The sequence below is a fragment of the Lynx canadensis genome, chromosome B3 (assembly GCF_007474595.2).
Source record: "Lynx canadensis isolate LIC74 chromosome B3, mLynCan4.pri.v2, whole genome shotgun sequence".
Classification (NCBI taxonomy): Eukaryota; Metazoa; Chordata; class Mammalia; order Carnivora; family Felidae; genus Lynx; species Lynx canadensis.
In genome coordinates, this window is record NC_044308.2 from 81,918,999 (window position 1) to 81,934,272 (window position 15,274).

Here is a 15,274-nt window from a genome sequence, read left to right on the forward strand (position 1 = left end):
ATCCGATTCCTTCTCTGGGATTGTGATTCTAAACGGATCACCCAGAGAGCAAGTGAATTGATTAAAAATTTAAAAGTGCTTTGAGAAATCGGAACCAGAGCCTGTCTGAGGCTAGGGTATGAATAAGTAGATGGCAGCTCACTCTTCCTGGACTTTTATTGCTTCTGAAGTTTTGATATCTCTTAATTGTGTTTTTTTTAATAGCCAGGTCTAGGGGTGCCTATGTGGCTCAGTTGGTTACGCTTCTGACTTAGGCTCAGGTCATGATCTCACTGTTCGTGAGTTTAAGCCCCCCAGCAGGCTCTGTGCTGACATCTCAGAGCCTGGAGCCTACTTCGGATTCTGTGTCTCCCTCCCTCTCTGCCCCTCCCCTGCTCATGCTCTGTCTCTCTCTCTCAAAATAAATAAACATTAAAAAAATCTTTAAAAAAATAGCCAGGTCTAGTATGATTTTAAAAATTGTATGTAAGAGTGGTTAAGAATGTGGGGCATGGATTTCTCTCTCTCGCAATTAGATGGAGAAAACTGTTGAATTGAAGCCTAAAATCACTTTCTAAGGCCAGTACCAGAGTGATAAACTTACCTTAAGACATAATATTTTATTTTTACAAATAACTTTGGTTTCAAAAATTCATTCATAATCCTGCTTATCATCTAATTTAAAAATTAAATGTTCAAGAAATTGGGAGGGGGGCAGTGCAATGCAGAGTTGGAAGGTTTCTGAAATAATATGTCATAGGAATAACTTATTCTTAAGGCTTTTGTCAATTCAATAAGTTTTTTCATTCTCTGTGCCCATTTCTGTATGGAAGGTTACATGTTGCTGGTCAAAATAGGAGCTTTCTTGATTTTCCTCCCTCTATTTTTGTAGGTAAAATAATTTTGCTATTGTTACTAAATGAATAGTGAGAATCTAAAGAAATAAAGGCTACTTTCTGGCAATCACATTTAATTTCATATTTTGTTCAACCACATTTCATCTTTGGAGAAGGGAGCTAGAATGTGTAGAACCAGAGAAAGTCTCATAAAAGAAGAAGAAACCCAGGGATGCCAGAGTGGTTCAGTAGGTTAACTGTCCGACTTCAGCTCAGGTCATGATCTTGCAGTTCAGTTCATGAGTTTGAGCCCCAAACTGGGTTCTCTGCTGTCAGCAGGGAACCCTCTTGGGTCATCTGCCCCCCTCTCTCTATCTCTGCCCCTTACCCACTTGTACCTTCTTTCTCTCTCTCTCAAAAGTAAATGGACATTAAATATTAAAAAAAAAAAAAAAGGAAAAGAAACCCACTACCTTGAGTAGAAGAAGCTGCTTCTGAAACTAAAAATGTCTATTTGAAATGTTTAAAGTAAAAGATCCTAAACGTTGTCATTTTGTGTTAGACTAGTTCTAGAAGAAAGATAAATTATATAGCTTAGATCATTACATTAGTAAGCTAGCTTACTAACAAGCTTATCAACTTTACTTTAAAAAGAAAGTTTATTATGACTTACAGTTATGTTATTTTAAACATATTTAGTTAACTTCTTAATGTTAAGTGTTTAAGAGCAATTTATTACTCTTGAAATTCTAGAAGCTTCTAAAATTTTCAATATCACCAAAAATTAATGTAATTTAAGTTGATAGTTAATTAGATATTTTGCATATACTAATTCCTGACTTACACTTTTTGGCAAAGTATAGGTTTGGAATTACTGCATGATATCCTTTTATCTAACATATCATAGAAAGGAGCAACCTCTCCTGAATTCAGCATAGTGTTTTTGTTAATTAGAACCTTGTTGCCTCTCTAGTTATCCCACATATTGAATATACTGATTATAATAGCCAAGATGATGCTTAGGTGCTTATAGTAGAAAAGCCCCAAGTGATAGTGACTAAAACAAGATAGAAGTTTGTTCTTCTCTCAATAAAAGTAGTTCAGGGCAGCAGTCTAAGACAGATACAGTAGCTTCTTGTTATCCTGTGGGATCCATGTTCCTACCACCTTGCTCTATCATCCTCTACTGCCATACCCAAATGCATCTCCTGGTCAGAGACAAAAACTGGAACTCTAGTCATCAAGTCCACATTATAGGCTAGAAGCAGGGGGAGAAACAGAAGGGCAGAAAGGAGGCCCCTCCTAAATTAAGTCAGCTCCTTTTAAGCAGCTCTCCCACACATTCATTTACACCTCATTGGTCAGAACTTAGCCACATGGCCATACCTAGCTGTGATGGAGATAGGGAATGTAGTTGTAAATTCTTGGCAGGAATATGCACAGCTGAAAAGCAGGATTTTATTAGTAAGGAATGAGGAGACGATGGATGGTGGGGTAGGCAATACCACATGGTTTTGTGTTCCTATTATATGCTGGGTCTTGGAGCTACTATGTAGAAACTCACAACACCTCCTTCTGTTTTTGCCATGAGCTATGGTTTCTTAATTTAGAAATCTGGCTTAATTTAGAAATCCTGTTTCTTCTGCGAAGTATGATTTCTTTATTTGGCAATCTTGTCTGACTCTTGCTTTCTTCTTTCCTCTTGCCTTTCAGCTGTTTTGGAAAGAAGTAAGGTTTAGACTTCTCCATGTTAACCATGAGCGTGACACTTTCCCCTCTGAGGTCTCAGGACCTGGATCCCATGGCTACTGATGCTTCACCCATGGCCATCAACTTGACGCCCACTGTGGAGCAGGGTGAGGGAGAAGAGGCAATGAAGGATATGGATTCTGACCAGCAGTATGAAAAGCCACCCCCATTGCATACAGGGGCTGACTGGAAGATTGTCCTCCATTTACCTGAAATTGAGACCTGGCTCCGGATGACCTCAGAGAGGGTCCGTGACCTAACCTATTCAGTCCAGCAGGACTCAGACAGCAAGCATGTGGATGTGCATCTAGTTCAACTAAAGGTAAGGAAGGTCTCTGGACTTAGGTCCGTTCTAGACAGAAGTCTGAAAAAGGCTGTAGCACCTGGCGCCTGAGTTCTATAACTTGCAATGAGGAAATTTCCAGGAAGAAAAATAAAATACCAGGTTCGATACACATGGGCAGAACTCATTCTTGCCTGATTTCAATTCACGGTTTGGCTATCTGGAACCAAACTGATCTTAGGGGGTAATGCAGACAGGGGGGAAAAGAGGAGGGCATTTTGGTGCAGTGTCATAGAAATCAATTATGAAGAATAAAAGTATTTTAAAAGGTTTAATAAGCCTCTCACAGGTAAAACATCAAACTGAGCTGTGATTGTGAGTATGTGTATGTGATTATTATCTTACATTGCAGTTGATGCCACCTTTGTGGCATACAGTGAGTTCTGGCATGATGGGGAAGGGTAGTGTTTGCCTTTTAGAATGAGTCCTTTCATCCAGGTACAATGTGTCATGAGGAACAAAGGTGCTTTTATAACAACTCACTCAATGTTCAGATGTTAAAAAAATGTCTGTGGATTCTAGAGCCCTTGAAAAGCCTGATGTTTGTTAATCATGAAATGGAGGTGCTAGTAAAGAGTGTTATTAATAGAGATTCTGGCCTAGGGACCCCACAGTACAGTGGATCTTGTCCTGTCATAGCCACTTATCTCATCCAGGTCCCTGAGGCAGACACACGCTCAGGTTAATGACCAGCAAAGCAAGGCAGTTTTGTCATCAATCAGGGCATTGACCCCAAATCCTAATGTAAATTTCTAGTTAGTTAGATGAGATCTTAAGGAGAATTTTTTTTACCTAAGCGAATTCATCCCAAATGGTCTGAAACCAAAGACCAAACAGATTCCTGGATCTTAACACTTAAATGGTTTATAGGCTGCAGCCATCAGTGTGAGAAGAGAAGGTGGGTAGTTAAGGTAAGAGAACATGTGCCCCAAAGTCTAGAGCAGAGCTGGCTCAGCCTTTAGGCTGGGTCAATAGATCCTGAGCCCATCTTCCACATTAGGGAGAGTCCCAGAGAGGGAAGGATGGAACTGGGGGAGAAAGAGAGAAAACAAAAGAAGCCAGAATAGCAAGGTGGCTAGCTGGGCTTCTCCCAGGTTGAGTAGGCTTGGGTGGTTGTCTTTCCACAGGTTTTTGGGAATGAGAAAGTGCAAAAAGGATAATAGAGAGAAGGCTAGGAACTAGTTTCAGTGTAAGCCTGCCTGTTTCCCCACTGTGTCCATAGGGAATGATTTGTCTCAGTCTTTGAAATATGGTTCCTTTAATCAAAGGAGCAGCTCTCCTTGAGGCTGGAGTGAAATGGAAGTCAGGGGCTTCACCTCATTCCTCCTCTCCTCTGTTGCCTCTAATGCTGCACTTACATGAGACTCCTGTAAGTAAATACGGGGTTGGGGTTGTAAGGCAAGTTGACTGTTGCTCCGCCCAAATCTTGCAGATTTACACAGAAAAGATGGTGAAAGATTAAAGGAGAATGGGGGAAATGGAAATATCTTGAGATGACTCCACTAAAAATGCTGCTAAGGGCTCCTAAAAACATCAATGAGTCAGTTAAATTCATTTAATTACAACACATAATACTTACATAAAAATTTAAATCTTAATTTCATGCAGGAATGTAAAGTTTTTATATAATCAGCCAGGGTTAGGGTTAGTGTTTGAGAAATCACCTCTAGGGTGATTTGCTTGTCTTTTTCTCATTGGAACTGTCACCTTCTCACTTTAGTCAAAAAGCATGTAACAACCTGCCTCCACCCAGCTCTGTCCCAAGGTGTGGTCTGTCTCCTCTGCTGAAAAAGGAGCCCCAAAAGAGCAGGAATTCAACATAGTAATCACAGAGTAGTTAATCAAAGACTGTTAAAGGGATGAATTGACATTGTCTTATATTAATTTAATTTTAGGGTTTCTATCACTACTTTTTTTTATACTTGTCTCATCAAGTGACTTAACCAACATTTTCTGTTATGTTCTCAAATATTCTGTAATAATAGAGCCCTTCCACATTGAGCCCAAAGTCAACAAACTCTGGTCAGTGAACTGAGACTTAATCTACACAAGTCTCCTAATCTCACATATGGTTAAATTTTCCCTTTATTTGTGTAATATTTCTTTATTCAACCAAGTAAGCACTTTGATGCATTTAAAACAATTTTAAATACATGTCAATTTCTCAGATTCCCACATTGATCCACAGAATAAAGGGGCAACTTGGACATAATGTTTTATATGTGAAAGCACAACAAAACAACCTTGTGGGAGCAGCTCTCAAGTAAGGGATATGGCAAAGCAGAGGGGCAGACCCAGCCTGGGCAAGACCAGCCATCTGCTATGGGATGTCCCATTTTGGCTCTTACTGCCTTGGTGAATAATTCATTTTTTTAATTTACCATGAAAAATAACCATCCCAAGGATAGTAATGCCATGGCTTTAAGGACCATCTAGGCACAGATAATTTCTAGATTTATATATCTATCCTAATGTTCTCCCAGGAACCCCATCTGCCTAACTGACATCTCTAATTGTATCTTTAAGTGAGAATCTCAAACCAGATATGACCATTGAAAAGCTCTTAATCCGTCCTACCCCCATGTCTTTCCAATTTCAGTGGAAGGCACCACACATTGCAAAGCCCAAGTGTGACTCTCCATCCCACCCATCTGTCTTATCAACAAGTCCTGTGGATCCGTCTCCAAAATATGACTTAAAGCCATTCACTTTTCCACAACACTACTGTTGTCTCCCTAGACAAGCCACAAGACTGCTTGCCTGGGCCACTTGTAGAGTCTCCTCTACCACCTGCAGTTTATTCTCCACACAGTAGCCAATGGAATCTTTTAAAAATGTAAATCAGGTCATGTTTTTCCCTTGCTTCCTATTGGCTTCTAATAAATCCGAAATCTCTTCCTGTGGCTCTGCACCTGTTTGGTTCTCTGGCCATTTCTCCTGTTACTTTCTCCTTGTTCATAAAGCTCCAGGCACATTGAAATTCCAAAGGAATGTTAGGCTTTTTTTAAGTTAGACATCTGGCTTCAGAACTTTTCCTGTTGCCTCTGCCTAGAAACTTTCTTCCTCTGTCTTTGCCTGGTAGAGTCTGGATTCTCATCAAGCAGTCAGGCAGAGGCGCAGCCAAGTTCTAACATCTGGAGGTGCAAGCCTAGGAGAGAGTTAGGCAGGGGTTGGGGTGAGGTGGGGCCTGCACTGTGTTTGATGAAGGGCAAGCACAAAAAAAGGCACTACCCTTACCTAGCTTGTTTTTGTGCCTCACACTCCCTTTCAACATTGCTTGCTCTATGTCTTGTTACCATGGTCTTCTCTGCCATTGTGTGGATGTCTAACTTAAAAAATCAGTTGAAAAGTGCTTTTGGAAAATGCTCAGGATAGGCTCAGCCTATGGTTTGTTTGCTTTGTTTGGTTTTTTAGATTCCATATATAAGTGAAATCATATGGTATTTTTCTTTCTTTATCTGACTTATTTCACTTAACATAATGTTCTCTAGCTCCACCCATGTTGCCACAAATGGTAAGATTTCATTCTCTTTTATGGCTGAGTAATATTTCATTTTGTGTATATACTGCAGCTTCTTTACCCATTCATCTATTGATGGGCACTTGGGTTGCTTCCATATCTTGGCTATTGTAAACAATGCTGCAATAAAAATAGGGATGTATATATATTTTGAATTAGTGTTTTGTTTTCTTTGTGTATATACCCAGTAGTGGAATTACTGGATTGTATGACATTTCTATTTTTAATTTTTTGAGGAAACTTCATACTGTTTTCCATAGTGATTGCACCAATTATATTCCCACCATCAGTGCATAAGTTTCCTTTTATCCTTACCAATGCTTGTTATTTTTTGTGTTTTTGATTTTAGCCATTCTGACAGATATAAGGTGATATCTCATTGTGGTTTTGATTTGTATTTCCCTGATGGTTTGTGATGTTGAACATCTTTTCATGTGGCTGTTGGCTATCTGTGTATCTTCTTTGGAAAAATCTGTATTCAGGTCCTCTGCCCATTTTTTAATTGGATTATTATTTTTATTATTATTTTGATGTTGAGTGGTATATGTTATTTATATATTTTGGATATTAACCCCTTATCAGATATATCATTTGCAAATATTTTCTCCCATTTAATACATTGCCTGTTTGTTTTGTTGATGGTTTCCTTTGATGTGCAAAAGCTTGTATTTTGGTGTAGTCCAAATATTTCAATTTTGTTTTTGTTTCCCTTGCCTGAGGAGACATATCCGTAAATATGTTGCTAAGGCCAATGTGCAAGAGATTACTGCCTATGTTTTATTTTAGGAGTTTTATGGTTTCAAGTCTCACATTTAGGTTATTAATCCATTTTGAATCTATTTATTTATTGCTTTAATTTTTATTTATTTATTGTTTATTTTTATTTTATTTAAAATTTTAGTTAGTGACCATATAGTGTAGTATTGGTTTCAGGAGTAGGATTCAGTGATTCATCACTTATGTATAACACCCAGTGCTCATCACAAGTGCCTTCCTTAGTACCCATCACCTGTCTTTTGTATATGGTGTAAGAAAGTGGTCCAGTTTTATCTTTTTGCATATAGCTGTTCAGTTTTCCCAACACCATTTGTTGAAGAGACTGTCTTTTTCCCATTGTATAATCTTGCCTCCTTAGTTATAGATTATTGACCATATAAGCGTGGGTACATTTCTTGTCTCTCTAGTGTGTTCCATTGATTTATGTGTCTATTTTTGTGCCAGAACCATACTGTTTTTATTACTACAGCTTTGTAGTATATCCTGAAGTATGGCATTGTGATTCCTCCAACCATATTCTTCTTTCTCAAGGTTGTTTTGACTATTCAGGATCTTTTGTGGTTCAATACAAATTTTAGGATTATTGTTCTAATTCTGTAAAAAGTAATATTGGTATTTTGACAGCAATTATACTGAATCTATAGATTGCTTTAGGTAATAAGGACATTTTAATGTTAATATATAATGTTATTATATATTAAATGTCACTTTCTCAAGGAAGCCATTCCTGACCCCTATTCTAAAACATCCATCTTCTTTCCCAGCAATTATCTAGTCCATTATTCAGCTTATTTATTTATTTAGTAACAATCACTAGCTGCAATTATCTTATTTATTTGTTTACTTATTTGCATTAGCCCCAACGACCTCAAATGTCTAATTCTCCACTTTATCCCTGTTGCCTACGACAAGAGCCAAGCACTTGAGGGGGGCTCAGTTCACATTTGTGGTTGAGTCCAAGTTTGTATGGTTAGTGCCTTCTCTCCCCATAGATAGGCTTGCCCTGGAAGTTCACACAAGGAAGGCTGTTTGTCAGGGGTTGAATTAGGACGGAGGCATTGGATGAATCAAGGCCCAAGTACATTTGGGGTATTACTTTCTCATCATAGAGAATCTGAGTGGCTCAGAAGTCTTGGTGATCGTTCCTAAGAAAGTCTGCATGGAAGAGTCTAGGTGGCTTCTTTCTGTAAGTAACTATGCCTCGTCCTTCTCCCCCTCCTCACTTTTCTGTTTGACTCCTTCTTTGGTAATGATTTTAGTCAATAAGCATATGCTTAGGTCTTTTGGACTCAAATCCACTCTTTTTCTTTAAAGGTAATTTTGCTTATCTTTTGGTCATTATGTTGATCTCAAAGTTTATTTATCAGAAACTGTATTTATATCAACCTTACTTCCAAGTTCTTAGGGGAAGTTTTATTGTAACCCCCAGGATGAACTACAAAGCACTATTATGAGGTTCCCATGTTGGCAGGTGGAGAAGTGATTGTTTTAGAGAGTGAATAAAAACATCTAACCTTAAGACTAAAATATGGAAACAATGCAATATATTATACTGTGTAGTTTTCCCATTATTTTTAAGCTGAAAATATAATCCACATATCTTATTTCTTAGCTTCCAGATATTCTTTAGTTAAGAAGTATGAGAAACCAACTGAACCATTTTTAGAAACTTTCCCCTCTCCTCCCTCTCCTCTTTTGGATTCTGAGGCTGTGCTGTGTAGGAAAACCAGACTAAGAACCTCACAAGATTTTGACTTTAACTGAGACTTCTTGTCTGGATGAATGTATTTGGGTGCTAAACAGGCAAATTCGGCACCCCTGCTTCCTGATTAACAGTCTTCTTAGAGAAAATATTATTTGTATTCCTGGAAACATGACAGGGAAGAGACAAAGCTTAGACTAGCTAGCATAGGCTAAATTATGTGCCTACATGACAAATAGAAATCTTGACGTGACATAGCTGGAATCAGCTCCTCCAAACAACCTACTTTAGATAAATTGTGCTCTCAGCCACCTCCAAATGAAGTTTGTGTCTGTTTCTTGGATTTGGGCCTGGTTCTCAAAGTTAGAACATTAAACAGAGACTCTGTTTACAAGATGTTCTGACTGGGCTGTATCCAGACTGAGATGTGCCTGATATCTGGAGTTGAGCCAGATACCCAGTGACTCACGTGGGGTCTGGAGGGCTTGCTGGAAAAAAAAAGCTTGAATTCTCTCTGTAGCTGAAGTTGGCACATCAGATGGGCCTGATGGACTGAAAGTGATGGAGGTCCTAGGATGAGGGAGCTCTTAGGAGAGAATTCACCCTCATCATGGGGCCAGGGGTCTGTCCTAGTGCAGGAGGGAGCATAGGGAGGGGGGTGGTAGTTTGTGGTAAAGTGTGTTTCTGACTCTTGGATCCATCCTGAGCAGCCAGCCAGGCAGCGTGGGGACCCAGGGAAGGGAAGAGGTTGTGGAGGTGACTTGGAGGACCTGCGTCAGCTGACTCTCTGCCTGAAATTCTTCCCTCCTCTTGTACAGCAGGTGTAGAGGAAGGAGTGTTCTCTTTCTCCCACTACTGGAGCATAATTAGCTGAAGTCTGCTGGAGGTGGCAGAGGTTGTTTCAGAGTGGCAGCTGTGAAGTGCTGGGTCTGCTGGCCATGACTGAGCAGCAGCCAGGGTTGATTCTTGGGCACATCTAAAATATGCCCTAGGATTCTCAGAAATTCTTCATAAAGGGAACCCTGAATGAAACTAAAGTTCTGACATTAACAGTTTGGAGCTTGAAGGATTCTGATCTTAATGTTAATATGACCAACTTGAAATGTACGTTAAAATGGCAATCCCAAAAGCATATTCCAAATTCCAGGAAACTAGAAAATAGAGCTGAGTTTTCTGTTGGTAGGTATAAAGATATTACTTTGTTTTGACTTCCCCAAGCCCAGATTTGTGGCTGGAATTTCTTATATGGTTGATGTGAATTCCTCGGAGGGTATTTTCCCAGGAAAGTTGGATGTTCATTGTCTAGTGTTTTGGGAGTGTGGCTTCAGAATGGTGCTTATCAGTGGACAAGTTTTTCCTATGGTTAGTGCCTAGATTATGAAAAAGTGTTTGGTGTCATTGACCAATAAAAATGGATGAAATAAAAAGAGTGTTTAATGTTTGAAAAGCTAAGTTTCGATATTCGGGACACCCGATTATGTGGAAAATTCATCTCAATCTTGGAATAAATATCTCCCCACTTCCCTGCTCACACATCCAATGCTAGAAAACTGTCTGTGTGTTAAATAAATACTTTTTGATTGTTGACTGGTTAATATATTTTCATCATGATTTGGGAGATGATCTAAAAGTCTCAGATCTAGCACATGTTTCCTACTACAAGTCAGTATTCTTGGTTAAGATTTAGGAAGGGCAACATGGAAAAATTAACATTGGTAGCTTCTGACACATACTACTATGGAAAATTTTCGAGTATATATGAGCCTTACTCACATACACTAATGTATTTAGAGCTCAGGATGGGAACATTAATTGTCAAGGTGGCCCAATAAGTCTACCGGATTTCCTAGCTGTGTAATTAAAAAAAAATTTTTTTTTAGTATTTATTTTTGAGAGAGAAAGAGACAGAGCACGAGCAAGGGAGGAGCAGAGAGAGAGGGAGACACAGAATCTGAGGCAGGCTCCTGGCTCTGAGCTGTCAGCACAGAGCTTGACAAGAGGCTCAAACTCACGAACCGTGAGATCATGACCTGAGCCAATGTCGGACGCTTAACTGATTGAGCCACCCAGGCGACCCCCAGCTGCATGATTTTTAATTAGCAATAGTAGCATGGAAAATGAGGATTATTATAGACTTCATAATTTGAAAGAAACCATTAAAACAGAGTTTAGAGAGAGGTAATAAATACCATAAAAGGATTTGAAAGTGAGACCAGTGAGAAACGTCTGAAAAAACACATTATTTTGATTAGAGAAGTCTTACTGGGATTTGTTACTTAAAAAAAAGGGGGGTTTAAAATACTGTTGGTATGGTACAGTCTTCCAGTTATGGAATGAATAAGTCATGGGAATGAAAGGTACAGCATAGGGAATATAGTCAATGGTATTATAATAGCATCACATGGTAACAGATGGTAGCTACACTCATGATAAGCATAGCATAACACAGAGAGATGCTGAATCACTGTTTCATACACTTGAAACTAATGTCGCATTGTATGTCAACTATACTTCAATTAAAAAAATAAAATAAAATAATTCCAGGATGAACTATCACTGAGCAACACTACTTATCAGCTTTTACTTATCACCTAACTCAGGGGATTAGGTGTTTGTAGGACCAGTGCACCAGAGGCAAGATATTAGTTAACTGTCTTTCCTTGCCTAGAGAGTTTTCAGTTGAGTAGCATTCACTGAATGGCTGATATGAACCAGGAGTTTTTACTTACAATATTTTATTTAATCCCTACCATAATCCCCTATCATGTATGAAGAAGTTGAGTCTTAGAAAGGTTAGAAGCTGATCAGCTTGGGAATCAAACCATGCTCAAGAAAAGCCAAACCATACTCAAAAAGATTCTTAAGTTGAATATTCTTTCTACTTTAGTGCAGTGGTCTCACACCCTTCTACATTGTGAGAAATTTTGGTGGCTATAAAGTATAGGGCAATAAGTTCTGGCTTTCTTGTATTAGATGTTTAAGATGAATGGATTTGAGAGTGGGGGCTCATTGTTTTTCTTCTTCTTCTTCTTCTTCTTCTTCTTCTTCTTCTTCTTCTTCTTCTTCTTTTTAATTAAGAAGAAGATCTAAACTATGGGTATTTTAATTCATCACCAGCAGGAATGTGAGGGTTTTGAAGTGGGATGTAAATGAAATCCTGGGGTCCCTTTGAGTTAGGGGTGTTCACAGCTACCTAGAACTAGGGAGAGAACTTGTTTCTTTTGTTTCTTTTCATTATTTGCTGCTACTTTTCCCACTTTGTCCCCTTCAAAATGTTATATCCCAAAGAGGGAAACATGTGATCTAACTAAAGTGAAATGATACCAAGCTGTGAATTACTAGTATTCTAACATGGACGTGGGTGGAACAAGCGATAGACATCTTTAATGAGAAATGTTAAGAAATCAATTGATTTCCAGGTATGGCATGCATAGAGACAGTGTTTCTTATCGTTGGCCGCACAGTAGAATCTCCTTGGAAGCTTAAAAAAAAAAACCAAACAAACCCATTTACCAGGCCATGCTCCAGACAGATACATTAGAATCTGGGTTTAGACCTAGGCATCAGTCATTTGAAAGACTTCTCAGGTGATTCCAGTACAAGCTAGAGCTGATGACCCTTGGAAGATGATTTTGAGCAAAGGGCTCTTGGATTCATTTCTCTTGATCAATGCATTTGATCCCTTTCCTCCCCCACACGCCACCCCCCCCCCCAAAAAAAAAAACAAAAACAAAACAACCAGAGATTCAGAGTAACTGGTTTAGGAGCAAAGACTCCTACATGACTTTTTTGAGGTCAAGTGACCTCATAAAGTCAGTAAAAACAGTGATAGGGAAAGGAATAAATCCATGCCAGATACCAGCCTGTATGTTTTAAAAGTATCAATGTTATTCTCTTAAAATTCTTATAAACAAAAGAAAAACCAAATCCAAATAGAGTAAATATTTCTCTCTCATTTAATTCATATAACTTTTTGAATTAGAAATTATTTTATAGGGAAGCCCAGGCACAGGGCTGCTCACCTATAGTTGTACAGGCTATGTATAAATGGCACCTTTTTTTTGAAGTTGTGCAGTCTACCACATGCACAGCTTTCCATGGCTGCCTTGTATAAGCAGGGGAGATTGCCTGAGCAAAGAGTGCTTTGAATATGAAAGACCGAAGGGCTTCTTTTCCCTGGAGCCAAGGAATGATGAATGACACATATTATTGAAGTTAGTGGAGACACATTTTGAAGGACCATAAATACTTTGAATGCCTCAGAGGAGTCTGGACTTGATCTAGTAGTCATAAAAACATCTACAAAGGAATAAATGGTAAAAACCTATGTCTTACAATGAGATTACGGGTATGTGCAGGGTGCTCTGGAAAGGGGAGAGATGTGACACAGCTATAAGATTGTTTGGTAAATGACAAAGGGTGGTGAAAGTGGGAAGCAAGAAAAAGTCCATCAGACCAGGTGGCTGATGCAAGCCCAGAGAGGCCACTTGGGAGTCAGAGGCGACTGGTACTCTGCCACTGAATTTGCCCTCATCAGGCTCAAATTGAACTGCTATGTCTATTGTCACTTTGTGTTAGGGCTGAGGGCTGTATTTCTTTGTATTAATGTGAATAGAATAGAAAGGAACAGAATAGAAATCTCTCTGGTGTTCGTTTTAGCAGTGTGACTGTTATTAGTGGGCTTTTTAGAGTAGCTGCTTCCATTGTTCTATGATAACTTAATGCACCAATTTTCTTCATTATTTGAATGCAGCAAATCTGCCAAATACATCATTAAATGGAAAAGGAATATATGAAATGAAAGTGAAAAGTGATCTGTTCCTCTCCTGAGGAAGAGGGAATGAGTATAATAGCTGCTAGAGAATTGGTTCACAAGGAGGGAAACTGACCTTGGGCAAATTATGAAGAAAGTCTTCAGGGATGCCTGGGTGGTTCAGTCAGTTAAGCATCCCACTCTTGATTTTGGTTCAGGTCACTATCTCACAATTTGTGAGTTCGAGCCCCGCATGGAGCTCCACACTGACAGTGCGGAGCCTGCTTGGGATTCTGTCTGTTTCTCTCTCTACCCCTCCCATGCTCGCTCTCTCTCTCTCTCTCTCTCTCTCTCTCAAAATAAATAAACATTTTAAAAGATCTTATATAAAAAAAGAAAGTCTTCAGTGCTTTCTTGCAGTTTCCTCTCTTCTAGAAACCGAATTTCTGTCAAAAGACCCTGTAAAGTAATTCAAACTACAGTGTTAACAGTGGCTGCAGCTCAAACTTTTTCTTTTTCAGTGGGAATATTATCACACTGGCCAAAGGCATCCACCTCTGTCTGTAATTGTGGGAGTCAGGCGTTAATGACAAGGTGGAGACAGAGTTCTTCAAATAACACCACATAGGAGACTGCCTCCTTTATGCATGGTCTATGCCCCCATCTTGGAAATAACTAGGAATTAAATGTTGTTTGAAAAAATACTATAGGGGTGCCTGGGTAGCTCAGTCTGTTAAATGTCCAACTCTTGATTTTGGTCCAGGTCATGATCTCACATCTCTTGAGTTTGAGCCCCACATTGGGCTCTTCACTGACAGCGCAGAGCCTGCTTGGGATTCTCTCTCTCCCTTTCTCTCTGGGCTTCCCTTGCTTGCATTTGTGTGCAGTCTCTCTCAAAATAAATAAACTTAAAAAAAAAAAGAAAAAGTATTTTAACTGCAATGTTTACCTGCCTTAGCTTTCAGGTGCCCTCCTAGATAAAGTCCAAATGCCTGGGCATGGCTCATAAGTTCCTTCACAGTCTGGACCCAGCTGGCCCACTGTGTCTTCTGACATTTCCTTTCCTGCACCTCTAAAAAGTTAAGCCCTTTTAGAAATCCATGTCTTGGAACATGGTTTCTCTTTCCCTGGGAAATCACCTCACTCTTTACCCCAAACTTCTGTCTCTATGAAAATAGCTACACATCCTTTGAATTGCAGCTGAAATATTATCTGGGGTGAAGGCATTTTGAAGGTCAATTTGGTCACTCCTTCTGTACTTTCTCCCCTTATTTTCATATGGTATCCACTGTAGCATGGTGGTAGACACAGCCTTCAATCTGAGTTATTAATACTCTAGCCATTATGAGGAATCCTATTTTCTCTTCTTGTCCAAGCTTGATATACAGCTTATGTTAGCATAAAATGTATTTCCTTTGAATGTTTGGTTCATTGAATGCAAATTGATATACTTAGACCTGTCAATAATTAGCAGGTGTTATGAAGGGAGAGTTAGTTTCCATATCTCTGTTGGAAATCTGAGGGCATGCATGTTTGCATTTCATTTGACCTTTGACAGAACATCCCGGACACTTTGCACTTTAGGGATATGACTTGGGGGGAAGACCCTTACCTC

General features: G+C 39.2%; 1 protein-coding gene across 3 annotated transcripts in view; it reads left to right on the forward strand.

Moving 5' to 3' along the window:
- The window catches only part of AKAP6 (A-kinase anchoring protein 6), a 481,187-nt gene that overhangs the window by 107,887 nt on the left and 358,026 nt on the right, over window positions 1–15,274 (forward strand). For all 3 annotated transcript variants that reach the window (XM_030318904.1, XM_030318903.1, XM_030318906.1), the window contains exon 2: window positions 2,529–2,886. In XM_030318904.1, coding sequence (XP_030174764.1) covers window positions 2,563–2,886 — 324 coding nt within the window. In that variant the 5' untranslated portion in view covers window positions 2,529–2,562. The remainder of the gene's footprint in view (window positions 1–2,528; window positions 2,887–15,274) is intronic.